We start from the raw sequence: 27,470 nt of genomic DNA, 5'->3' as shown, positions 1-27,470 counted from the left end.
ACTAGACATGATAATTCAGTGAACTTGGAACTTTCCCGAAAACAAACCGATTGCCCAATAAACATACGTGTCTTTTTCTTACCCAGTCACTTTATAATCTAATAATATTAATATGAATGTTAGATACTCGCCTTTTTAGTTTCAAAAATTCATAAATACCTTTGGCCTTTTTAATATTTTTTTTTTGTAAAAATTAAGAGAACGTATGATGTAAATTCAAGTCAAGTTCAAAACTTCTATAGATATAATTATTATTGATTATTGAGGAGAGGGGCAAAAATTAAAGGCATGTACATTATTATTACGGTATAATATTGTCCACGTGTAGGGAAAAAATTGTCCGCATACATAATAATTAGACTATATGCTTGAATTAAAACACGACTGTATATGCACTAATTTCTGTTCTTTTTATAAAATTCAATGAAACAAAATTACATGATTTAAGAAATATGTTGATATTTATATTTAGAAAAAATGAGTTTAACACTGCATGAATATAATAAGTGCATGAATTTTTCTGGTTGAATAAAAGAAAAGGCGGGACCAGGGCATAAAAAAATCAAATCATTAATGGAAGATTAGTGTGCCAAAAATGATGACATTAGATTAATAGGTACGGTCCATTGGGTTTCACCTTATTAATTAGGTTTTTTTTTTTGCCAAAAAACTTATTAGTTAGTAAAAAGTCACTGTTTGCGCCCATTCGAACACTATGCGGGCGCGCCTCCTGTCTAAAAGACAAATTTATCCTTCCAACCCACTAAGTTACTTGTTATTATATACTCCTCCGGTCCTAATTATAAGACCCAATTGACTTATTTGAGGAGATTAAGGAAGTAAGTTAAGTTGGTTATTTATAATAAATAAGTGTTGTCATTCCTAAAATATCCTTGCTAATTAAGTATATTGGCTAAAACTATCATTATTAGAAGGATTATCTTGGAAAAAAATGCATAAATATAAGAGACAAAATGGATTGGGTCTTATAATTAGGACCAAATAAAAAGTCAAATTGGATCTTATAATAAGGACTGGAGGAGTATTTATTTAATTTGAATCCTTAAAAAGTTAATGTATCAAGCCTATGTTTATATATAGACAGTTGCAGAGAAAATATTTAATAAATATAAAATTAGGGCACCCGGGAAGCTCCCATGCACACTCACATTTTCTTTCTTTTTTGGGGATACAAAAAACACACCACCCAGGCAATGGAGACTATTTTTTTTTAGACACACTGAGAACAAAAGACATGCAAGTAATCTAATTTATCATGCCTTGATCAATTAGACAGGGATAATAAGATAGCTTTTGCTATTGGTTTATACTTTATAGAGCCAGGGTTTAAATTGAAGCTAGTAAATTTCACCCAAAAAAAAAATTGAAACTCTTAAATGAAATTTTGGGTCAATAAATAATTAAATAAAAAAATAATTTCTTCTTTTGCAACACAAATAAATACTAATTTCTGTTGATTACTTTACATAATTACATCGCTGTTAGATGAATTTTCTAGTGCATTGCACAGGTTGATATCAGAAACAGTACTATGTTCAACTTTCTAAATAGTTTTATGCACTTCAAACTGTATATATTGATGATGACAAGAATATCCATTTACTAGAACTAGAGTTTGGAACATACTATATGTGCTCGTTTGATTTTTATTTTGGTATTAAATATAAAACTCTAATTCAATTTGTCTCTTATGTTTATTCAGTTTTTTTTAAGATAATCCTTGTAATAATAGTATTTCTAGTCAATATACTTGATTAGTAAAGATGTTTTAAGAAATGCAACTCCTATTTATCACGAATAACTAACTTAATTGGTTTTTTGTAATATACTCAAATTAGTCAACTATGTCTTATATTGAAGTAATATTATTCAACATCGATACTCAAATTTCATAAATGTCACAAATATAAAATTAATAGTAATAAAAGAGTCCTCACAAAAATTTTCGCATGTTTATCCAGTTAAAAAGCAACAGATGATGCGAGATAACAATTAATTCAAGGCTTGGCAAATCTGTATATGTTATATAAAATGAGAAAGAAAGAAATAGATAAACGGAAATGTGTCTCATTGACTAAGAACACTAAATACGAAATGATGAGAGCATTGATATTTAATTAAGGAAAAGGCAATAGAACTCATAATGTCGTTTAGTTAAAAACACTAAGAAAAATGATGGGGAGGGCAAAGATGAGAAATGGGAAGGAGAGACTGAATAAATTAAAGCATGAGTTAAATATGAATATAATTACGCCAATCATGGAATTAGAGAAAGGCAAATAGGTAGTGACCACAAAGGCAAAGTAGGGGGGGTGGTGCTAAAACACTTTTAATTAGCTTTTGGAAAAAGCCTTATGGGATGGCCTTTGAGGCATGCAATTCCAAGTGGGTTTTCTTAAGGTGGAAGTTCTGTTCAACTTCAATACTTCATCACATTTTGACTGGGACAACCACACATTATATGGATTTTTGCTCTTTTACTTTTCTTTTTCGCTTGGATTACCTTTTGCCCTAAATGTATAAGCTAGCCAGAGAGTTGGTTTTGATTCTAAAAGTAAGGCTTTAATAATATATTTTATTTTTTTTATATTTGTTATATTTTCTCATAGTAACTTACATAGCCTATAAACTAATATACTACCTTCTATCCTAAATATAAGAGTTGGTTGAAGATTTAATTGGGTTGTAAATATAAAATTTCATTATATTTTGTCTCTTATATTTATTTTTTCCCCCAAAGTAGTCCTCACAGTGATTGTATAGGTTAAAATATTTCTATTCTAATGCACATGATCAACAAGGATATTTTAAGAAATACAACACTCATTTGTTACAGATAATTAACTTAACTAGTTTTTTTTCATATTCACAAATTAGTTATCTAACTCATATATTAAGGACCAGATGTAGTATAACCTCATGTTGTATAAAAATACTTTAGAGAAATTATATCACATTTATTAAGATTAACTAATTTATTTAGTTTATTTAATTTACTTAAATTATTAGGTGGGTAACTCTTATATTAACGATAATGGACGTAGTGTATGTTTGAAGGATTTAAAAAATATATATATAGAAAAAAGCTTTTGCCCTAACTAATAATATTTGACTACTCTCAAGAGCTTAGCTTATAGAGGAACAAAATATAGACGGAAAAAAGTTAGTTTCGTAAGCGTAAGTAAAAATAATTCTTTGTTGCGATTTTTAATTCATTCTGACAAATTATTATCTGTTTTACAAACGTTTAATTTTTGAACCAAACACACAATAAAGCCAGAAACCGGAAATAGATTGTGCGCATGCTTTTGGTGCACATCTTTCTGCTGCTCCACGTTTAAAAGAAAAAAACAACTAAAAAGATATGTACTAAATATAAGAAGATATTAGCAAACCATGCATAAAGAAAGTGGGAAAGAGGGATAGAGATGAATGGGCACGAAATATCTTTTCTTAATATAGAGTATATTATTTGTGCATGCTTCTCCAATTATTTTTTTCCCAAAAAAAAAAAACAGCTCGTCGATAATGAGCTTCCACTTGAACATCCCACCCGCAACTTGATCCAAAAACCATCCAAATGAAGACAAAATTTGGTATATTAGGCCTATATTGTTCAGTCGGTAAATAAACTCAGCAGTTTTTTGCTTCTATAGGTCACTAGATCCTATATTCTTGGCCTTAATTAATTTGTTTCCACTTGTTGGCATCAACATATGAACTCAAATGACATTCCTCTTTTTAATAACATTTGAATCGCAAATAAAATATCCAGGGACAAAGTTGGGACTTGGGAGGTTTTATCTTTGAATTGTCGAAGAAAATTACTACACAAGCCTCAAACACAACCACTATAACCATCCTAACCAACAGTTAAATTAAAAGACTAACAACTTGAGGGACAAAAGGAACGTTTTTTATTTGTTTTTTGGGAATGCTTATTTTATTACTGCCAATCTTTGTTTCAGCGTAAAAACAAAGAGCGAAGGCTGGAAACAAGTGACAGAAAAGGTTATCATTATATTAATTGAAAAAAGGAAAGCGAAAGGGAGAAAAGCAACTCAACTGATGGAAATTAAAGGGTTATTATATGAAGAGAAAATGGGCATTACTTAACGGCTAAGCCACAGCCATGCTTAAATTAAAACCAACTCTATTATGCACGTATGGGAATTAGTCTGTGTGTGTGTGTGTGTGATGGATTTTGCTTACCCTCTTGCTTTGATGTCAAACCGGGTAGACTCAGAAAGGAACATCACTTGCCTAACTTTGCCTATGTCAACTTTTTCCCTTTTTCTCCACTTTACAGAAGTATCTCGAGCACTGTCTATAAGCCTGTGGTTTAATATCATAATATATATATATATATATATATATGCACTCTGTTTTACTATTTCTTCATTTAATTTGTATCTCCCATTATCATACCCTTTTGGGATAAGAGTCTGAATAATAAGTAGCACGAGATTGAAGATCATCAGTCTTGCTATGCCTCAGTGTCTCTATAGATACAGCATAAAAGAATATTTTATAAAACGACTGACTAAAAACTAAAAAGACAGCTAGAAATTATATCAAATTCCCACCATCAACACATTAAATATCAAATTTATAGCGAATTACATGGGGTAACAAATAGTTTGACTTAACTCAGAATGAAAAATAAGTTAGATAGATTTAAAGAAAAGAATAACATTAGGATGAATTATGATATATTGAGCAGTCGATACTAGTGGATTATATGATAGGAGCTTTTTGTAGAAAGATCGAATACATCAATGGGCAAAAAGGCAGGTGGTTCATGAACAATTTAAAAGTTGGTTTCTTAAGGATGAAGTTCTGGCTAAAGGAAATGCAGGGATCCCACAAAAAGTTGCGAATATACCACATAATCTAACCTGCAACAGTTGCTCTATATTTATGTTTATTTCAACCTTTGTAAATTAATTTACTAGCACCAAATATTTTGAGAAGTGAATTGATACACATATTTAATAAGCATTCTATTGATATTTTTTGATTAAAAAATACTTGAAAAAGCCAACGTTTTGAATACTTTTAGGCGTTTCTTTTTTTTTCCTTGGGGGTTGGTGTTTTTTCTGGAAAAATTAAAAAAAACTGTTAAATTTTAAAATTTTAAATCAGTATTGATTACTACACTTTTAAAGAAAATGATTATATTCAAAAAAACAAATAATAACACATTGTTTAGTAATTCCTTATTCGGAACCTTAAAATTTTAGTCTTTTTTTTTTTGGCGTGTTATACACACTTCATAACAAGATCTTGTAAACCTGCAGACTGCAGGGCATGAAAGATTAAAAAGAATAAATTCTTTTAACAACAGAAAGGGAAAAAAATTTATATCCGTTTCTTTCCCAGTAGAATACAAATTTTCTATGGCTGTTTACCTGGGATAATTTGAAGGCCGCATCACTTACTAGTTACTGATGAACATTGAACAACAATAAATGGGACTCCCCTTTCAGAAACAAATAAACACAACAAAAAGAGCTCTATTCAACAAATTTACTTATCTAAGATGCCAATTTTAAATTTTATAATTTTATATTGATATATTGATAATGATACTACCTCCAGTCCTTAATATAAGATCTCGTCTGACTTTTATGTTGGTTTTAAATATAAGACCACAATTCATTTTATCTCTCATATTTATGCATTTTTTCTTAAAGTAACCCTTCTAATAAGGATAATTCTAGCCAATATACTTGATTAGTAAGGATGTTTTAAACAAGACAACACCTATCTATTACAAATAACTAACTTAACTTATTTTTTTAATCTTCTCAAATTAGTCAATAACTATTATAATTAGAACCAGATGTAGTATTGATTAAGCGTCCCCAAATCGGAGGTAACAAATGCTAAAATTGAATACACAAGTCTCCGTAGTCATTTCAATTTCATTCGTCCCAAGACAAATCCCTCCTCATGCGGATCATATAAAAGTAACTCATGGAACACAGCGATCGCAAATCAGAATGAACAGAACCAGGAATAATGATCAACACTATGTGGACTGGAACATCCCTAAGTCAAGAAATAAAGCAGAATCAATACCAAGGGAACAAAACGAGGGCTATGCCATAATCTTTGCAGACCGAACAAAGAGACTATCTACGACCTTCCCGATATTAGAAATGGTTTCTAAAGTTGCAGGATAAATTGCGTCAGTCTTAGGATCATCGAACAGGATAAGGCATCCAGCCCCTTGGTCCAATGTCCCAGCAAATTTCTTGTCCAGGATCATCTGAGACAACTTTCGCTCCACATGATCAACAGGAAGTTCAATAAGCTCAGCAATATGTGCAATCTCAACCCTTGAGAATGGCTCAATCAATCTGCAAAGATTCTGCTCCAGAAGGGTATCATACAGGGACGATAGGTGCCTGTGAACAATTGGGTCTTCCTCCAATTGTGCCTTGAAATCCCTCAAAGCAATCTCAAATAACTTCAGGGACCGCTTGGAATGAGCATCTGCAACAGCTTTCATGGCATCCAAGTCAGGCCCAACATATTGAAGGCCTGCTCTAGAAGAAATGATCCCAGCTATATCATCTGCTTGACTCACCATGATCTTGCACAACAGCATATATTTTAGGCTGAAAATAGCCTTGGGGTCTTCAAGAGCATTGAAAGACTCAAAAGCTTCGAAGAAATAACTATATGCAGTTTTATAATCCTTCTCCTCAGCATGAAGAATCCCGCTCTGCAGATCTATTGCACCTTGTTGAGCTGGGGGCACGTAAATAGCATTTGCAGCTGTTCTTGCAGCTGTGAGGGCAGCTTTCGCCTTGGGAAGGTTTCGCAGTGAGAAGTGCAGCTTGCTTTCCAGCAAGTTAATGTCTACAAGTAGAAGCTTGTCATCCAACCTTCTAACCTCTTTGACCAAACCACTAAGGAGAGTCAGAGCTTCAGCATACTCCTTATTTTCCATGAGAAGTGCTGCAAGCCTTGCCTCAACTCGCTGCCTCAAAAAGGTACGCTTTTCAGCACGAGTCCATTGCACCATTTCTTTGCAGAGTGCAATTTGTAAGTCAGATGTTCCTGGTACTTTAGAAACAGAGTCAATTATTCCCCTTACAATTTTGGCAGTTTTTGCCTTAGGGATCAAGGAAAAGAAGGGCCTCAATTGAGTGAGAAGGCTGCGCAAATCCTCTGCCCTATTCTCTTGCCTGAGAAGGTCAGAGAGGTTTGTGATGGCTTGCTCTTTTATGCGCAGAGCCTCTGGAGAAGAAGAAGGATTGTCAAGTACACGATAAAGAATGGAGATGGCTTCAGAGGGGTCTTTGGCTTCCAACGCTTGAGCAATTGACTCAGTTGTTGTAGGAAGATACGGTGAAGACATGGCTGCTGCTTTGGACAAATTCCTTCAAGAAACCAATTTCTATCAATAAAAAACTCAAGAGCAACAATTTATATAAACCTATGGAACAGGAAATTATTATCCCGCTGCTTCTCCTTTAGCCTTTTTTGAATTATTTTTTAATCTCTAAAAAAGTTGAACGTCTTTGCCTCTTGAAACTATTATAAGGCATTCGTGAAAATCCTAAAGATATAAGGGAAGAGAGGCAGGATTTAAGGGCATTGATATTCTCTTATAAGCAACAGCAAGGGTATACAGCAGAATGCATAGCAGAAGTCCCTCATTTAGGAACATGCTTATATTTCAACATATGGGCCTGAGCATGTTTCAATCTGAATTCTGAAAGGAAGTTTTACTTAATGAAAAATCCAATAAACCTAATCTCAGACATAATACACATTATTTTTAATGAAGGCTTGAGGAATGAGACTGGACACAATGAGAAAGTTTCAAGATAACACTAGGTTAAACCACATCTTGGAAGATACTCTGACATAAATTTAAACTGGAAACTCCCATATTTTTGCCCCCTTGTTCTGATCAGTAATAGAAATAAAATAAATGTTTTCAACGTTTTAATCAATAATAACAAGGTTTGAAACTGCTTAGACGAGAATTTAAAGATCCCTCTGTCTTTCAGAGGATGAATCCAAAATCAGCGAAAAGAATCTCTATATCCCTCAGTTATTAACTAATTAGCATATTTGTCCAGCCACATTCAACTCCCCAAATAACCCACCCACAGGGAAATAGAAAAAAATAATTACAATAAAGGGTGATTAAGAGCTAATTTCAGTTTTATTTTGGTGTCAGAAATTTTTCAAAAAAGAAAGTATCTCATTATACCAGTGATATAAGTTTGAAATACAAAGGAAGAGAACCTATTTGACATCAGTTTTATTAAGGCATTCTTGCACCAACTAATAACTGGTGCAGAACAGAATTATCAACCTAGAGTGACAATGCCATACAAAAAAGTTGCATGGAACTATCAAAACGGAAGTGCACAGCGGGCAAAAAGAAAAACAGAAAAGGCAAAGGGAAGCATTTGCAAATGACCAGCAGCAAACCACTTCCGCTTTCAACAAGATATTTGAAAAACCAAAATTCAGTGACATTGCTTCGACGCTATAGAAAATTCCGAAACACAAGTATGACCATAATCAAAGTGCAATACCGCTGAAGCAACAATTATTTAATCAGAATATAAAAACTGGAAGAAGAAATTCTTGATTATGTAGAGATCTAGTCGGGAAGAGAGTCGTACGTCAAGTCTCAATCACATTAACATGATTCAACCTCCAGGCTCTACCATCTATGGAGACATAAACAATAAAAAAATTTGAAAAATAATAATTATAAAAAAAGGCCACCAAAGGAAGCAATCGAAGTAGTCAAGCCACCGGAAGCCAAATTCATCCAAAGAATTGGCAAATATGATACTAACTAGAAAAATCAACTGTAAGTGAGAAAAAATCGGGAACCATAAAAAGTTCAAGAAACCCAGAGCAAATCAAATTAAAATGCTACTGGTCCAGGCTACAGAATTTAGGAGCATCCCTTTCAGAGTTGCAAAAAAAGAAAAAGAGGAAAAAGAGGAAGTCAAGAAAACAGATCCTGGTGGCTAGTTACCTGAAAAAGAAAGAGCAGAAGGAGGAGCGAATTGCGAATAGGCGCGGAAAGAGCGAAGCACCTGGACGATCTGAGACTGAGAAACCAGGTTGCTTGTTACTTCAGGAACTCGATGGCCACTTCGCCTGCGACGCAGAGTCTTGGATTACTTTGCAAGCAAAATGTTTATTGGGCTTCTATTATTAGTTTAAGCCGTATGGGAAACCTATGATGGGCCTGCGTGAGAGTTTCGGCCTTTTCTTTAGCAGGACCACAATTCGAAGCCCATTATAATTTAGAACTTTAGAAGCGGAGATTTATAAATTTATTTGAAGCTGACCTTTTTTATAAAGAGAAAAAATGGTTTTCACACACACAAATATATAAGAAACATCGCATTACTGGATGTTATTTTGTTTTCTTTTAATTTTCATTATTATTTTTTAAGTTGAGCCTAGGATATCTTTTCATCTGTGACGGTGACTAATCTCCCAGCATTGTATGCTTTTTGAATAGGTTTTAGTGCTGGTCATGAAAACCTTTTCACATCCACCGTTGGGAAACTTAATTTGTATTTATTCAATTAAGGCTGTGTTTGGGTGATACCACAAACCATGGTTTGGGAAATAAATCATCCAAACAGTCACCCAAAAACCAAAACCATGGTTTTGGAAAAAGCAAAAAAATTTTGCTTTTGGAGAAAAAAAGGAGAGTGTAAAAGCCTATAGGATATGTATCTTGTTATTTTTTTTATAAACATATTTAATCTTATATTTTATAAATATATATACATATTAATTAATTATTAATTATATTATCTTATGTATTATTAATTATGTTAATAAAAAATATATTATTAACAATTTTATTCCTTCAAATTAAAATATATCATAAAATCTATTTTTTTTCTGTAATTATCATATTAACTTGTGTCTTTTTTTTAGTAATTTGTATATATAAAAAGTGCTTCTGATAACAACTATCCAAACACTCTCACTTCTCAAAATCACTTTTTCATAAAATCTATTCTTTCCAGAATCTATTCTCCAGAATCACTTTTCTAAACCACGGTTTGGTTTCATCCAAAAACACCCTAAATTTTCAGTATATGCATGTTTGTGGTGGTCCTAGTCAGAATAGTTTCAATATTACTACCGGTCCTTAATATAAAATTTTGTTTGATTTTTATTTTGGTTCTAATTATAAGACCTCAATCCATTTTGTCTCTTATATTTATTCATTCTTTCCTAAGGTAGTCCCTCTAATAATGGTAGTTCTAGCCAATAAACTTGATTAGCAAAGATATTTTAGGAAAGACAACACCTATTTATTACAAATAACTAACTTAACATATTTCCTTAATTTCCTCAAATTAGTCAACTAGCTTTTATAATTAAAACTGGAGATAATATATATTTATATTTGAACCGCTAAAATGACCCCATCATAAGAGATTTTATATCTATAATTAAACTAATAAATTTTACTATCTCCGATTCTAATTATAAGACCTCGTTATAAGACTTCATTTATATAAATGAGGTCTTATAATTAAGACTGGAAGTAGTACAACTACAGTAAAATAAAAAATAATTTACTACTATTGCCCAAGTACATGTGCATGTATGAGACTATGAAAGGCAACGACGGATAATATGGTAGAGACGACAAGGGATGATTAACACTTGCGTTGAACTCGCTAGTTAACCGAAGGCAAGGAAAATGAAAACTCCTCACAACAATTTTATTAGTCGTTTAATCTTTTAACTTTTTCGCAAAGGAAATTTTTTCATCTCAACAAAAAATTTTTGACCTTAAAAAATCTTTTAAATTTATTTATTAGGCATTCATACATTCTTAAAATAAACACTTTAATTTCGTGACCTAACTAAAAATGTCAACCCCCCCCCCCCAAAAAAAAAAAGTTGGTTTGGCGCATAGCTTTTGGCTTTCAACGTCTTCACACCCCGATTTAATCAATCAATCAATCTTGTGCATGAAATACTGCTCCACTGATATTTCTTTGAGGAGCCACTATTCAGTAGTATGTTCCATTAAGTAACTAGTAGAATTGAAAAATAAAAGTTAAACCAGCTTGCTTTCTCCTTTTTTTCTGCGTGAATGCTTATATATATATATATGTTAAGTGACATAGACTACATTTTTTGTAAAGGAAAAAACAAATTAAAGCTGACAAATGAAGGAGAAATCGTACACCATATTGTGCCGAGCTTTTACATGGACAATCTGTATGATATTGACCAGCTCAAAACTTCTGGCCAAAGCTTAATACATGATCATCAGGCGCAAATTTGCCTCATTAATTCTCTCAAATAAGAAAACGCTATGACCAATTACTTTGAACCACGACCTTATTATCCAATCAAACTTCATACATCTCACGATTTTCATTGGCATCCTTATTCACTTTCTTGTCACATGAGAAAGTAAAGTCGAGATTGTAAAGAACAGGAACCATAGTGCAAGAACACAAGAAGACCAAGACGGGCCCAAAGATCCAAAGCAGAAGCGGGATTGCCGCGTAGAAGAGCCTATTTCCCAGAGTGTTGAGAATGAAGCCTTTCTCCAAGAGCTCGTGGAGGTACTCTGGTGTGACCAGGGACATGGGATCTTGAGGCGTGTTGATGAGGATGTTCACTTGGTTCATGAACCTTATGGACAGAGAGTGGCAGAAGAAGGAAAAGAGGAAGACGGTGAGGAGGGTGACGTACTTGAGAGCCACCATGAACTCTCCGTGAGCTCCATAAACGGTTTCGTTCACTGGCTTCTTCACACTGTAAGTGCTGCTTATAACTGCTGCTAGGCCTGAGCAGAGAAGGATCGCAGTTGTGGCCATTAAGGTCGATCCCATGATTGCGTTCCTTAATGATTGAACTGCCAGGATGTTTTTCTTCTCGTTGTCCTGTCATGTTCATCCACACACGTACGTTGTTAGTTTTTTTTTTTTGGGGGGTCACCCAAGAAAACTCATGGAACGAAGCATATATGCCCGACTTGTGTCTGTGACAATGCTGGATGGAAATCGTCTCCGCCACTTCTGGCTATATGAAAAGTTTTTTTTTTTTTTTTATATATACACATAAAGCTTATGATCTATAATTTGGAATGCTGTTTTCTTTCTCTCTTTCTTTGTTTCTCTCTCAGGAATCATAGGAAAATCACAGGATCCAAATTAATGCGCCCAGAATATGTTCGCGGAAAATGGACTGAGTCATGGAACACGGTACAAGGTAATGGAAGATGTGCTGGCTACTTGTTAAAGCGGTAAGATCCTTGACACATAAAGGATATATGTGGTTTAAAAGTAGCCAAGAATATCGACACAAAATATAACTATTTTTTTTTAGAGAAAATAGTTATCTTTTATTTTCACTGGCATATACAACACACCATATATATATATATTATCCGTGCCAGAAGAGGCATGGCAAAAGTTTTGACATATCTATATCACGCAACAACAGCACTAGAATAATGAGGGAGAAAATAATGGAGGAAGAAGCTGCGAATGAGGAATTCGTCACATAATACGATATGGACAGAGATAGCGATCAAAGAAACTATTTATAAGCACATAAGAAGCATAGGGGATCAAACTTAATTAATCATTGCTGATCTCTAACTAGCTAGAATCAGTATATAGTTATATATAAATATGAATGCATGAGGACAGAAATAATCATGAAATGAAAGATGGAGATGTGCAGAAAATCAAAGGATATAATTTTAGGTCTTTTCTGTGTGTTGAGCACAGCTAGTCCAGATATAAAATGAATTTGGAGGCACCATTCGTGGATTATGCATTTTCGGCGACAACACAAGAGAGAATAGATGTGAGCATTTGAGCAAAGGACGTGGAGGGAGCGATGGAATTCACTTGGGGGACAATTCATTAAGATTTTGCAATTGTGGCAGCAACAATAAGAATGAATTGTACTAATTTGCATGTGACTGTGAATCACTTTCAGAAAATGGCGCAAGAAATTATTACAAGCGTGAAGAGACAGAGACCATTATGGGCAGTGGAATTTAGGGGCATTTTCTGGCGCAAGAAATTGCTCTTGATGATTGGTAGATAATTGCAAGCATATGGTTTAATTGGTACGGTATCGTAGAATGTGGATCCATCCAGAGGTTCAAACTGGCCTGTCCGATATCTCTTTTCAGCAGAGTGGAGAAATTGGAGACAGTAGTGAGAAACCATTATATATATATTTCAGCTGAGTTTTCCCACTGACTCATTTTGAGAGCCTGCTTATTAATGAGCATTGGGTTTTTTGTTTTCGACACTAAATTAATAGAATACATCACAGATTTTGTCAACTACGTTATTTTTCAAAAAACAAAAAGGTATCAGCAAAGAATTTAAGAATGAAACAAAATTCCACCCATATATTGTAATACTGGCCTCAAACTTAAATAGGTAAGGCCACTAATTTATTTAAGCTAAAAGAATATTAAAGGGTATATTCTCGCTAATGGTTTCCTTCCTGTGGTCATTGGGTGCTCAAAATGTTAGGTATTTTGGGATAATTAACAGAAACACGTACCGCGTATATGAAATGAAATAAAATAAAGCAATGGGGCATGTCTCAGTTGAAATGTAATTAACAGTAGATGTGAGGTTAGGATTTTTTTGATGACTTGGCTTGGCTTTGTTTTGGCGTGTGGATGTTTGTTGGAGCACTAGACAAACAGTGGATGATGGAGGAAGGTGGATGTCTTAATAATAATCCACTTCCTCCATATGTTTTGTTGGCCACCCACTTTTTGTTTATTATGGCCCCCCATTATATAGGCATATGATTGGACACTTACTTTTCCATTTTAAATTAATTTAGCCTCCTGTAATTATATATTCAACAAAAAAGTACTATCACGTATGAAATTAAAGTTACGCATAATTCATCATGTCAAAATTTTCAATCATGCATGGCCATATACCTTTTTTTAAAAAAAAAAATTATCATAATTTAATTATAAGCCCATGTAAGAAAAGAATGCATAATCATGTGTGATTAGGAAGCACTTAACATATTAGATATAAAAAAACTTAACATATCTCATGAAAAAAAAAATAACTTGACGTGAGTATTTTCGCATAAAAAATATCTGAGTCATTTATCCCTACCTAACTATGTATACGCATTATTTTAGTTTTATAATTGGAAAGGTCCGGAATAACATCAGTGTGAAGTATAAAACTTATAGTCTGTGCCACTGTCTACAAAACATAGCTAATTTTATATTAATTGATTGAGGTTTTGAGCTATTAGTTGATATAAACTATAAAATTTATAGTAAAATTTATTATTGTAATGAAAATTAGAGGAAAATGTGAAGAACAGGACAAAAACAATAGAGAAATATAGCGAGAAAAATGGGAGAGAATTTTCATTCACTTAGGTATACAAGGTATGTGTGGTACTTGACTTTTATTTATAGACGTACTAAACAACACAAAAGGCTACCGTGACATAAAGAAGGGAACTGACTCATATAATTGCAAAACACTGTATAACTTTTAAAGGGTCAATTATAGAAAATTCTCAAGAAAGATTTCATGGGTGCAATTCTAAAAGCCCCTTATTTGGAAGGTTATGGACATCCAATCACAACAATAACGTGGATATTTTTTTTAATTTTTTTGGAATGAGAATGTGGACGATATTCGATGCTCCATGCAACACACACATGAACCAATTAATTATTTTTAAATATTTTTATCTTTGGCCTTCTCTGCCATGAATATTATAATCCAGAAATTTAAAGAGAGGGGAAGAAAGATGGCCGATCGAGAAGCTTTAATTTTATTTATTTAATTGTTCTGTTCAATATCTTCCTGGTTTAATGATCTGGCCTGAGTAAGGGGGGAGTTTTTAAACATATCCAGGCATTGTCAATGAAATGCACATTGTCCACCATATATCATATCCTCCAAAAAGCAGGCTTTGCAAGAAAGGGACACACGCACAAAACTCCATGATCCTTTCTTCTTTTCATCTAAGCATCCTCATATTCAAGTTGTTTATTATTATTATTATTGTTATTATTATTATTTTCACATTACATGAGCCTCCTGAATGCTGCCCAATGGGAATTCTGTATTTTCTCTGTTGATCACTTACTTTTATCTCATTTTTATTTTTTTCCTTATTTGACCCCCTTTCCCAAAAGCATTGATGACCCTAGTTGTTAATTTACTTTGCATGTTTTGGCCGACGAAATTATTAAAAGGATTAAAGTTCGTTTTGCACACTTTAAACCGGGAAATTCCCAAGAAGGTTCAAGACCTATTTTATTTCATATCTGAAAGTTCTTGAGTTTTAATTAGTGGCCTATCAAAGCCTGAATCTTCCCTCCCCAAGCTAAAACGACAGAGAATAAGCTGAGTAACGAAACGACCAGAATTTCAATATTTGATTACGAGCTTATTGTGCTGTGGCAGCGACGACGATTAGTGATGATTGAGCTCGTAAAGAATAGTAGACGACGATTACGTTTTAGAAAAGGAATGTATATTAGTTCTAATTATTTTTGTTTTCTTTAATTCCACTTGTTTTGAATTTTTTCGTCAAATCCATAGTGTTTGAAGACTCTTTCAAGTTTGAAAATTTTTTTGTCGATATGCTTTATTTTAATTATGTCATAAATTAGTGTATAAAAAATTATGTTATAAATTAGCTATTTATAACTCACAAATACATGCATAACAGGCATATTTATACATATACTTTTTCGGTCTTTAATATATGATCTAATTTTTAAGTTAATTTTTATTTTAAATATAAAACTTATTTATCATGTTTATTAATTTTTTTAAATTATTTTTATGGATACTTCTTCAACTATAATCAAGTAAGCGAGGGAAGAAGGATATTAAGAAAGATAATTATGGTCTTTTAAGAAAAATATGTCACATTCTTATAATTAACTAACTTATTTAACTTTCTTAATCTAATCAAATTAGTTAAATAATTCTTATATTAAAGACCAAAAGAATACGTTATTTGTATTAGATGTGTGTACTATGCTGATAAATATGCTCCTTTTTTTTGCTGGAGTACTCCTTTTTTTTTTATCTTGCTTGAAAAGTATTTAAATTCTCATTGTGAGAAATATTTATATTTAGTATTCAATAATATTTTAAATAAAATTATTTTTAATAAAAAGATACATATATTTGTAATTTAAAAAAAAAAAAAAAGCTAAGGAGCACATTTTTATTGCTCAAGGGAGCCATGAACAAGGCGTGTGTCGGGTTTCGCCCATTTTGGCTATTCTCTTATCTTGGCTCCCCACGTTTAATGCGCCATGTCATTTCTCACTCTCCTCTTCCTCCTCCTTCCCCTTTTAATCCCTCCATCTTTCACCTATTCACCATTTTGCCACTCCCCTTTATTCGCCTGTTTTTTTTTTCCAAATATATATTTCAGTGCGTTTACGTACTTCGCACACACACACACACACACACACATATATATATATAATTATATATATTTAAAGTAAAACCGACAAGGACGTTAGATCCAGAGTTTGAGTGGCATGAGACAAATAATTTAAAACGATATCATCTCCGACCTTAGGTTGTTTCACATTTAATAAAGTCAAGACATTCTTATATATATATATATATATATAAAAGATGACAAATTGCACGCAATATTATATGTATATATGGATGTGTTTTATTTGGATATGTGTTTTTCTAAAGTCATGCAATTATTTGCGAACTGGAAATTGAGATAAAGTGAGTATATCATTTTCCCCCATTTCTGTCCTATGATTAAATAGCTGATAGCTGTCCGGTTACGTATCATATGTAGTATGGGACTTTACGTTTCGTATTATTTTTGGTGTGAACTATTGAACTTGTATACACAAACACGCGCGTCATCGCCACATATATATATGGGGCGTTATATATAAGCTAATTAGCGTTTGGGTCAAGAAACCATTATAAACGAATTAACGTATAAACGTAGAGCATGCACGGCAAATTAAACATGACAGTGAAGCGTGCCAAAAACGACGAAGGAAAAGTGATTTAGGTGTCAACAAAGGCTCACGGGTTCCACTTGCATGATAAATGTATATAATATTTCATTCCCTTCCTAAAAGCTCATCAATTAATTTGAATATATATTAAGAAAATTAGACAGATAAATTCGTCAATTATAAAACACGATCTGATCTTCATAAAATAGCCATGTGTAAATTACAGTTTATAATTAATTTTAGTAAATTAGTTCCAAAAAATAATAAATATGAGGGACATAGCGTGTATGAATGTCTTATATATTTATGACTACATATGATGTCTCAACTAGTTTTTTTTTTTTAATTTCAACTAATTCTTATATAAAAGATTCGAGGAGTAATAAAAACAAAAGTGTGGTTAGGTTTGTAAATAAGCCAAAAGGAAAGGGACCATTTTGTTGTGAAAAATAACTTTATTTGCACAATGAACCACGCATTCGAAGGAGTCCACATACATCAACCTTGCTTGACGTGTATAAATATCGTGGTTGTGATCACAAGCAGGTGAGAAAGACGAAAAGAGAAACAAAGGCACAGAGAGAGAGAGAGAGAGAGAGAGAGAGAGAATGGAATGGAGAAAGTGTTATATGGACGTGATTTTGGTGCCCTTGGCGATTCTAATGAACTTGGGTTACCATCTGTGGCTGTTGCACAGGGTTAGGACTCAGCCTCACACCACCATCATTGGCATCAATGCCAGTGGCCGCCGAAACTGGGTTTCTCAAATGATCAAGGTATTCATTTCTTCATTTTTCTTCATTTCATTATTCACTTGATTTTCTGCACATCTCCATCTTTCATTTCATGATTATTTCTGTCCTCATGCATTCATATTTATATATAACTATATACTGATTCTAGCTAGTTAGAGATCAGCAATGATTAATTAAGTTTGATCCCCTATGCTTCTTATGTGCTTATAAATAGTTTCTTTGATCGCTATCTCTGTCCATATCGTATTATGTGACGAATTCCTCATTCGCAGCTTCTTCCTCCATTATTTTCTCCCTCATTATTCTAGTGCTGTTGTTGCGTGATATAGATATGTCAAAACTTTTGCCATGCCTCTTCTGGCACGGATAATATATATATGGTGTGTTATATGCCAGTGAAAAAAAAGATAACTATTTTCTCTAAAAAAAATAGTTATATTTTGTGTCGATATTCTTGGCTACTTTTAAACCACATATATCCTTTATGTGTCAAGGATCTTACCGCTTTAACAAGTGGCCAGCACATCTTCCATTACCTTGTACCGTGTTCCATGACTCAGTCCATTTTCCGCGAACATATTCTGGGCGCATTAATTTGGATCCTGTGATTTTCCTATGATTCCTGAGAGAGAAACAAAGAAAACAGCATTCCAAATTATAGATCATAAGCTTTATGTGTATATATAAAAAAAAAAAAAACTTTTCATATAGCCAAGAAGTGGCGGAGACGATTTCCATCCAGCATTGTCACAGACACAAGTCGGGCATATATGCTTCGTTCCATGAGTTTTCTTGGGTGACCCCCCCAAAAAAAAAAAAATAACAACGTACGTGTGTGGATGAACATGACAGGACAACGAGAAGAAAAACATCCTGGCAGTTCAATCATTAAGGAACGCAATCATGGGATCGACCTTAATGGCCACAACTGCGATCCTTCTCTGCTCAGGCCTAGCAGCAGTTATAAGCAGCACTTACAGTGTGAAGAAGCCAGTGAACGAAACCGTTTATGGAGCTCACGGAGAGTTCATGGTGGCTCTCAAGTACGTCACCCTCCTCACCGTCTTCCTCTTTTCCTTCTTCTGCCACTCTCTGTCCATAAGGTTCATGAACCAAGTGAACATCCTCATCAACACGCCTCAAGATCCCATGTCCCTGGTCACACCAGAGTACCTCCACGAGCTCTTGGAGAAAGGCTTCATTCTCAACACTCTGGGAAATAGGCTCTTCTACGCGGCAATCCCGCTTCTGCTTTGGATCTTTGGGCCCGTCTTGGTCTTCTTGTGTTCTTGCACTATGGTTCCTGTTCTTTACAATCTCGACTTTACTTTCTCATGTGACAAGAAAGTGAATAAGGATGCCAATGAAAATCGTGAGATGTATGAAGTTTGATTGGATAATAAGGTCGTGGTTCAAAGTAATTGGTCATAGCGTTTTCTTATTTGAGAGAATTAATGAGGCAAATTTGCGCCTGATGATCATGTATTAAGCTTTGGCCAGAAGTTTTGAGCTGGTCAATATCATACAGATTGTCCATGTAAAAGCTCGGCACAATATGGTGTACGATTTCTCCTTCATTTGTCAGCTTTAATTTGTTTTTTCCTTTACAAAAAATGTAGTCTATGTCACTTAACATATCTATTGAAGCATTCACGCAGAAAAAAGGAGAAAGCAAGCTGGTTTAACTTTTATTTTTCAATTCTACTAGTTACTTAATGGAACATACTACTGAAGTGGCTCCTCAAAGAAATATCAGTGGAGAGCAGTATTTCATGCACAAGATTGATTGATTGATTGATTAAATCGGGGGTGTGAAGACGTTGAAAGCCAAAAGCTATGCGCCAAATCATTCTTTTTCTTTTTTTTGGGGGGGGGGGGTTGACATTTTTAGTTAGGTCACGAAATTAAAGTGTTTATCTTAAGAATGTATGAATGCTTAATAAATAAATTTAAAAGATTTTTTAAGGTCAAAAATTTTTTGTTGAGATGAAAAAATTTCCTTTGCGAAAAATTTAAAAGATTAAACGACTAATAAAATTGTTGAGAGGAGTTTTCATTTTCCTTGCCTTCGGTTAACTAGCGAGTTCAACGCCAGTGTTAATTATTTTCCTTGCCTTGTCGTCTCTACCATATTATCCGTCGTTGCCTTTCATAGTCTCATACATGCACATGTGCTTGGGCAATAGTGGTGAGGTATTTTTTATTTTACTGTAGTTGTACTACCTCTAGTCTTAATTATAAGACTTCGTTTATATAAATGAAATCTTATAATTAGGATCAGAGGTAGTAAAATTTATCAGTTTAATTATTGATATAAAATCTCTTATGGTGGAGTCATTTTAGCTGTTCAAATATAAATATATACTACCTCCGGTCTTAATTATAAAAGCTAGTTGATCAATTTGAGGAGATTTAGAAAATATGTTAAGTTAGTTATTTGTAATAAATAGGTGTTATATTTCCTAAAATATCCTAACTAATTAAGTTTATTAGCTAGAACTACTATTATTAAAGAGACTACCTCAGAAAAAAATACATAAATATAAGAGATAGAATGGATTGAGGTATTATAATTAGGACCAAAATAAAAGTCAAACAAGATTTTATATTAAAGACCGGAGGTAGTAATATTGAAACTATTCTGACTAGGGCCACCACAAACATGCATATACTGAAAATTTAATTGAATAAATACAAATTAAGTTTCCCAACGGTGGATGTGAAAAGGTTTTCATGACCAGCACTAAAACCTATTCAAAAAGCATACAATGCTGGGAGATTAGTCACCGCCACACACAAAAAGATATCCTAGGCTCAACTAAAAATAATAATAATGAAAAATAAAATAAAATAAAATAACATCCAGTAATGCGATGTTTCTTATATATACGTGTGTGTGAAAACCATTTTTATCTTTATAAAAAAGGTAAGCTTCAAATAAATTTATAAATCTCCGCTTCAAAAGTTCTAAATTATAATGGGCTTCGAATTGTGGTCCTGCTAAAGAAAAGGCCGAAACTCGTACGGCTTAAACTAATAATAGAAGCCCAATAAACATTTTGCTTGCAAAGTAATCCAAGACTCTGCGTCGCAGGCGAAGTGGCCATCGAGTTCCTGAAGTAACAAGCAACCTGGTTTCTCAGTCTCAGATCGTCCAGGTGCTTCGCTCTTTCCGCGCCTATTCGCAATTCGCTCCTCCTTCTGCTCTTTCTTTTTCAGGTAACTAGCCACCAGGATCTGTTTTCTTGACTTCCTCTTTTTCCTCTTTTTCTTTTTTTGCAACTCTGAAAGGGATGCTCCTAAATTCTGTAGCCTGGACCAGTAGCATTTTAATTTGATTTGCTCTGGGTTTCTTGAACTTTTTATGGTTCCCGATTTTTTCTCACTTACAGTTGATTTTTCTAGTTAGTATCATATTTGCCAATTCTTTGGATGAATTTGGCTTCCGGTGGCTTGACTACTTCGATTGCTTCCTTTGGTGACCTTTTTTTATAATTATTATTTTTCAAATTTTGTTATTGTTTATGTCTCCATAGATGGTAGAGCCTGGAGGTTGAATCATGTTAATGTGATTGAGACTTGACGTACGACTCTCTTCCCGACTAGATCTCTACATAATCAAGAATTTCTTCTTCCAGTTTTTATATTCTGATTAAATAATTGTTGCTTCAGCGGTATTGCACTTTGATTATGGTCATACTTGTGTTTCGGAATTTTCTATAGCGTCGAAGCAATGTCACTGAATTTTGGTTTTTCAAATATCTTGTTGAAAGCGGAAGTGGTTTGCTGCTGGTCATTTGCAAATGCTTCCCTTTGCCTTTTCTGTTTTTCTTTTTGCCCGCTGTGCACTTCCGTTTTGATAGTTCCATGCAACTTTTTTGTATGGCATTGTCACTCTAGGTTGATAATTCTGTTCTGCACCAGTTATTAGTTGGTGCAAGAATGCCTTAATAAAACTGATGTCAAATAGGTTCTCTTCCTTTGTATTTCAAACTTATATCACAGGTATAATGAGATACTTTCTTTTTTGAAAAATTTCTGACACCAAAATAAAACTGAAATTAGCTCTTAATCACCCTTTCTTGTAATTATTTTTTTCTATTTCCCTGTGGGTGGGTTATTTGGGGAGTTGAATGTGGCTGGACAAATATGCTAATTAGTTAATAACTGAGGGATATAGAGATTCTTTTCGCTGATTTTGGATTCATCCTCTGAAAGACAGAGGGATCTTTAAATTCTCGTCTAAGCAGTTTCAAACCTTGTTATTATTGATTAAAACGTTGAAAACATTTATTTTATTTCTATTACTGATCAGAACAAGGGGGCAAAAATATGGGAGTTTCCAGTTTAAATTTATGTCAGAGTATCTTCCAAGATGTGGTTTAACCTAGTGTTATCTTGAAACTTTCTCATTGTGTCCAGTCTCATTCCTCAAGCCTTCATTAAAAATAATGTGTATTATGTCTGAGATTAGGTTTATTGGATTTTTCATTAAGTAAAACTTCCTTTCAGAATTCAGATTGAAACATGCTCAGGCCCCTATGTTGAAATATAAGCATGTTCCTAAATGAGGGACTTCTGCTATGCATTCTGCTGTATACCCTTGCTGTTGCTTATAAGAGAATATCAATGCCCTTAAATCCTGCCTCTCTTCCCTTATATCTTTAGGATTTTCATGAATGCCTTATAATAGTTTCAAGAGGCAAAGACGTTCAACTTTTTTAGAGATTAAAAAATAATTCAAAAAAGGCTAAAGGAGAAGCAGCGGGATAATAATTTCCTGTTCCATAGGTTTATATAAATTGTTGCTCTTGAGTTTCTTATTGATAGAAATTGGTTTCTTGAAGGAATTTGTCCAAGCAGCAGCCATGTCTTCACCGTATCTTCCTGCAACAACTGAGTCAATTGCTCAAGCGTTGGAAGCCAAAGACCCCTCTGAAGCGATCTCCATTCTTTATCGTGTACTTGACAATCCTTCTTCTTCTCCAGAGGCTCTGCGCATAAAAGAGCAAGCCATCACAAACCTCTCTGACCTTCTCAGGCAAGAGAATAGGGCAGAGGATTTGCGCAGCCTTCTCACTCAATTGAGGCCCTTCTTTTCCTTGATCCCTAAGGCAAAAACTGCCAAAATTTAATCTTAAAGGTTCAAAATATAGTGAAAAGATAAAAAATATTCTGTAAATTTTAAATATCGTCGGTTCAAAATCTATTAATTTAAACTTAAGAGTCTCTCTTTTTTCCCATTACCCGTTCCGCTTCGTTCCCTCCCTTGATTCGACTATGTTACAGGAAATTCTTCTTTTATTTTTATGGAAACTACCTGTCTTCAAAATTGTCATGATCGCCTATCTCTTTTATGCCTTCCTTTGTGTTTTATACTACCTCTGATTCTAATTGTAAGACCTCATTTATATACTATAAATGATGTTTTATAATTATGATAGTATTTGTTTCCTGTAATTTAGAGTCTTGTTTTGTTCTTCTTCCTTTTTTGTTTTTTGCTGCGTGTAGTGTGGGACTGTGGGGTAAGTACTAAGTAGGCCTATGAAATAAATCCAAGTGTCCAACGTTAAGAAAAGAAAGCCCAAAAGTCCAGAAAGAGAAACCCCACATTCAAGTCTTCTTTTTTTGGGCCTAAACTCCTGCTCTGCCTCTGCTCGCCGTCGCCTCTCTCTCTTCTTCCACTGTCAGCCCGTCACCGCCTGCCGTCTCTGTATCAGTCTCGCTCCCAATCGTGGTCACCGCCATCACGGCATTCTCCCAACGTCGACCCAATCGTCAATCCCTAGGACCTCGCGAACCTCTTCCTTCTCTCTCCCTTGCGTTCCTGTTGCTTCCCTCAGTCTCGCCGTGACTGCGTCTGGTTCTGTGCGTGGCTGCTGGTCTCTCCCTCGGTTATTCATTTTTCATCGGTTTGGGATAAACCTTCTTGTACGCTGTAGCAGAGGTAATTTCTGATGCAATGGTAATTCCTTTGCCTCCTCCATTCGTTGGTTGCTGTTGGTTTTTTTTTTTTTTGCCCCTTCAGCTGGCCAAAAACAACGGAAATTTGGTTTTATTTTGGTTAGTTTCAATCCTGTTAAATGCTCACCCCTACCTGTTACGGCGTTTTTAACCGGGTTGGTTTGGTTTTTTTTTCTTTTGGGTGACATTTCAAGGTTATAAAAAAAGAGGTTTGACGGCGTCTTCCCCCTGATCAGGTCTACTTGAAACCTTAACATTACATTTACATTGCATAACTAGCATAGTGGCGTCGATAATGTTGCTTTAGTAGTTTCGTATGAGCTGATTTTATTGAAATGTTTACTTCTCTAGTTGTTGAGTTTGGTATGCGCCACATTTGATATTTTGTTTCCAGTTGCCAGACCACAATATACCAAAATGATATTTTTGGAAAATATATGTGAACTAGCCCTGCCTCGCCCTCATAAGTTTTGAAGGACTGGATTGGCTTGCAGATACAGGGCCAAAATTGAGTTGAAGCCAAGCTTGGCCTAGTCTTAATTTTCATAGTGTATTTGATCAGTTGGTTAACATATGAGAAAATATGCAAAAATTGCTCGTAATTGTAAGTTCTAAGAGAAAATTGACCTTGAACTTTGCCAGGCACTGGAGCCCTCTCTTGCCGGCAAGTTCTTGAAATGAATCATTCAGCTTCTAGATTGAGCTTTACTTAACGTGCCTGCTCTGAATTAATTATTCCGATTACCCACATTGCAGGGCAAAATGGCACCGAGATGGAAAGGGAAAGATGCGAAAGCTAAAAAAGATTCAGAAGCTGAAGCACACAACGAGCCCATGTCAAAGATAATATCTCAGCTTCGGTCTTCTCTAATTCAATCAGATGCTACTGGATTTCTCTCTGGTAACAGTGTCCGTGTAGCAGTTGAAGCAGAACAAACAGATCTCTTTGTTAAAGCATGCTTTGGTCAACCAGTGAGCACAGTTGAGAAGGACAAACAGTGGTTTCAGTTAGGCTTGGAAGAAGCCTTTTACCTTTGCTATTCATTGAAATGCCTTAAAATTAATGGCAGTAATAGCTGCTCCCAAGATGATGAAGAGCTATGGTATTGCATGAAATCCAAGAAAAGAGCATTCCCTTCTGTCTACAAAGGTTATTCTCACCTTCGGTTGAAAAATTGGGTGGTGAGGCCTGGAGCTCAGTATGGTGTGGACTTTGTTGTCTATCGCCATCACCCAGCTCTGGTCCATTCTGAGTATGGGGTACTTGTTTTATCAGGTGAAGATGATAATGACTGTAATGGAAGATTGAGAGAGTGGTCTGATTTTCACTGCACAACCCGACTGCTTGGTAGTGTTGCAAAATCCTTGTTGGTTTTGTACATCTGTAAAAATGGTAGCAGTGATGACTCCCCTTCATGCTTGGCAAAATATACGGTAGAAGAGCGCACGATCACTAGATGGAGCCCTCAACAATGCCGTGAAGGGTGAAGGTTGTGCAAACATATATAATCCTCCGGTCTTATATTTAGGATCGGAGGAGTAGGTTACAGAAACAGATAAGATGTGCTGTATACATACAATGCCATTAAATTTTGCTAACTGCTTAAGCTAGTTATATGAAAATAGTTATTTATGCGTAGTCTATTTCTGAGCATGTCTTGGCACATTCAACCAAAAATTTTATGAAGAGAGGGATGGCAATTGTTGATGATTTGGAATTGCCAAGCTTAATCCGCCATAAAGCTTGACCTGGTCCCTCTGCTGCGTGTAGGGGCAGTAGGTGCTGACGCGCTGTGATCGGGATTCAGGTTTTAGGTGGGCTCCGCCTTGCCTCAGGAGCCTCTATTGATGGACTTAATGGACCATGATAAAATGAACGATGATAAAGTCACTTATTATGCCATTTGACCAAAAAAAAAAAGTCACTTATACCATTTTTACAGATGTACAGAACCAACAAAGATTTTGCAACACTACTAAGCAGTAGACAACAAAGCTGATAAAACAAGTACCCCATACTCAGAATGGACCAGAGCTGGGTGATGGCGATAGACAACAAAGTCCACACCATACTGAGCTCCAGGCCTCTCAATCTTCCATTACAGTCATTATCATCTTCACCTGATAAAACAAGTACCCCATACTCAGAATGGACCAGAGCTGGGTGATGGCGATAGACAACAAAGTCCACACCATACTGAGCTCCAGGCCTCACCACCCAATTTTTCAACCGAAGGTGAGAATAACCTTTGTAGAAAGAAGGGAATGCTCTTTTCTTGGATTTCATGCAATGCCATAGCTCTTCATCATCTTGGGAGCAGCTGAGCTCTGCCATTAATTTTAAGGCATTTCAATGAATAGCAAAGGTAAAAGGCTTCTTCCAAGCCTAACTGAAACCACTGTTTGTCCTTCTCAACTGTGCTCACTGGTTGACCAAAGTAGGAGTGTGCATGAGGCCCGCATGCCCAATAAGCCCGCCCGAGCCCGCAAGAAAAGCGCCTAGCCCAGCCCAGTAAAAAGCTGCCCAAGCAAAAATGGGCATCTTCGGGCTGGGCTGATTCACGGGTAGGGCAGGGCCGCGGGCAGGGTATGCTGCCCTGCCCATTTGGCCTTGCCTGAAAAAATATATAATTATATATATAAGATAATATTATTTTAAGCAATTATCTCTTTTGTTTTGGCCAAAAGAATTAGGTAAAATTAGAAAAAATGAAAGGAACATAAAATTATAATTATATAAAAGAGCTAAATATCAAAATATAAGATTCAATATGCTAAATTACTCCAAGTCAAATTTCTTTCTTTTTCTCTTACATCCAATTTTTTAAAACAAAAAAAAAAGAAAAATAAAACCACCTTTCAAATTTTGTGCTTTCACATGATTATAAAAATCTGCCAACTATATGAATAAACTAAGGAATTGAACTACTGATTTAGCTTGATTATTAAATGTTCTAATTATTAAATATTTTTTTTTACCTCCCATAAGAAATTGAAAGTTGAAGAACAAGACTACATAGGCCTTATATATATATATGAGTGATAGACTCATTCGTGATAATTTTTTTCCTCTCACTTGTCTCAAAACACGATAATTGAATTTTTTTTCTACGTATGATATAAGGCATGGTGTCATTACGCTGGGCAGAAAGGCCCGCCCTGCCCAGCCCGTCCTTGTCCTGCCCAAAATGGTTAGGGCTTCTACTGGGCAGGGCGGGGCAGCGGGCTGCAAAACGCAGCCCGCTCATCTTTCGGGCTGGGCATCGGGCAAGGGGTTTGCCCTGCCCATGTGCAGCCCTAGACCAAAGCATGCTTTAACAAAGAGATCTGTTTGTTCTGCTTCAACTGCTACACGGACACTGTTACTAGAGAGAAATCCAGTAGCATCTGATTGAATTAGAGAAGACCGAAGCTGAGATATTATCTTTGACATGGGCTCGTTGTGTGCTTCAGCTTCTGAATCTTTTTTAGCTTTCGCATCTTTCCCTTTCCATCTCGGTGCCATTTTGCCCTGCAATGTGGGTAATCGGAATAATTAATTCAGAGCAGGCACGTTAAGTAAAGCTCAATCTAGAAGCTGAATGATTCATTTCAAGAACTTGTCGGCAAGAGAGGGCTCCAGTGCCTGGCAAAGTTCAAGGTCAATTTTCTCTTAGAACTTACAATTACGAGCAATTTTTGCATATTTTCTCATATGTTAACCCAACTGA

At 34.9% G+C, this 27,470-nt stretch overlaps 4 protein-coding genes and 1 pseudogene across 9 annotated transcripts; 2 read left to right on the top strand and 3 right to left on the bottom strand.

The window, feature by feature from the left end:
* Window positions 1–5,915: 5,915 nt before the first annotated feature.
* Window positions 5,916–22,816, bottom strand: LOC114737525 (26S proteasome non-ATPase regulatory subunit 11 homolog). 5 transcript variants are annotated; one of them, XM_028925472.1, is made up of 3 exons: window positions 20,904–21,010; window positions 9,044–9,113; window positions 5,916–7,415 (listed from the first exon to the last, which is right to left on the bottom strand). In XM_028925472.1, the coding sequence occupies exon 3, from the start codon at window positions 7,391–7,393 to the stop codon at window positions 6,125–6,127; it is 1,269 nt and encodes a 422-aa protein (XP_028781305.1). In that variant the 5' UTR covers window positions 7,394–7,415; window positions 9,044–9,113; window positions 20,904–21,010; the 3' UTR covers window positions 5,916–6,124. The 5 variants fall into 5 exon arrangements, with proteins under 5 accessions (XP_028781305.1, XP_028781303.1, XP_028781301.1 ...); XM_028925470.1 differs by having other exon boundaries at window positions 9,044–9,104; window positions 20,928–20,976; XM_028925468.1 differs by lacking the exons at window positions 9,044–9,113; window positions 20,904–21,010 and adding an exon at window positions 22,740–22,816 and having other exon boundaries at window positions 5,916–7,391.
* LOC114737526 (tRNA-splicing endonuclease subunit Sen2-1) lies at window positions 9,049–25,491 on the top strand. 2 transcript variants are annotated; one of them, XM_028925474.1, is made up of 3 exons: window positions 9,049–9,131; window positions 20,955–21,015; window positions 24,517–25,491. In XM_028925474.1, the coding sequence occupies exon 3, from the start codon at window positions 24,523–24,525 to the stop codon at window positions 25,246–25,248; it is 726 nt and encodes a 241-aa protein (XP_028781307.1). In that variant the 5' UTR covers window positions 9,049–9,131; window positions 20,955–21,015; window positions 24,517–24,522; the 3' UTR covers window positions 25,249–25,491. The 2 variants fall into 2 exon arrangements, with proteins under 2 accessions (XP_028781307.1, XP_028781306.1); XM_028925473.1 differs by lacking the exons at window positions 9,049–9,131; window positions 20,955–21,015 and adding an exon at window positions 23,412–23,743.
* LOC114737531 (uncharacterized) lies at window positions 11,221–18,804 on the bottom strand. Its single transcript, XM_028925480.1, has 2 exons — window positions 18,728–18,804; window positions 11,221–11,885 (listed from the first exon to the last, which is right to left on the bottom strand). Exon 2 carries the CDS (start codon window positions 11,877–11,879, stop codon window positions 11,406–11,408), a length of 474 nt encoding a protein of 157 aa, XP_028781313.1. The 5' UTR covers window positions 11,880–11,885; window positions 18,728–18,804; the 3' UTR covers window positions 11,221–11,405.
* On the top strand, window positions 17,604–19,373 carry LOC114737528 (uncharacterized). The gene is made up of 2 exons (XM_028925475.1): window positions 17,604–17,817; window positions 18,649–19,373. Exons 1-2 carry the CDS (start codon window positions 17,650–17,652, stop codon window positions 19,186–19,188), a joined length of 708 nt encoding a protein of 235 aa, XP_028781308.1. The 5' UTR covers window positions 17,604–17,649; the 3' UTR covers window positions 19,189–19,373.
* A 245-nt stretch (window positions 25,492–25,736) lies between the features above and the next one.
* On the bottom strand, window positions 25,737–27,348 carry LOC114737504 (tRNA-splicing endonuclease subunit Sen2-1-like; annotated as a pseudogene).
* Between the last annotated feature and the right edge of the window lie 122 nt (window positions 27,349–27,470).

Source organism: Neltuma alba, unplaced genomic scaffold (genome assembly GCF_004799145.2).
Source record: "Neltuma alba isolate B1F8T4 unplaced genomic scaffold, ASM479914v2 tig00013459_pilon, whole genome shotgun sequence".
Taxonomy (NCBI): Eukaryota; Viridiplantae; Streptophyta; class Magnoliopsida; order Fabales; family Fabaceae; genus Neltuma; species Neltuma alba.
This window is presented reverse-complemented; position numbering and strand designations above follow the sequence as displayed.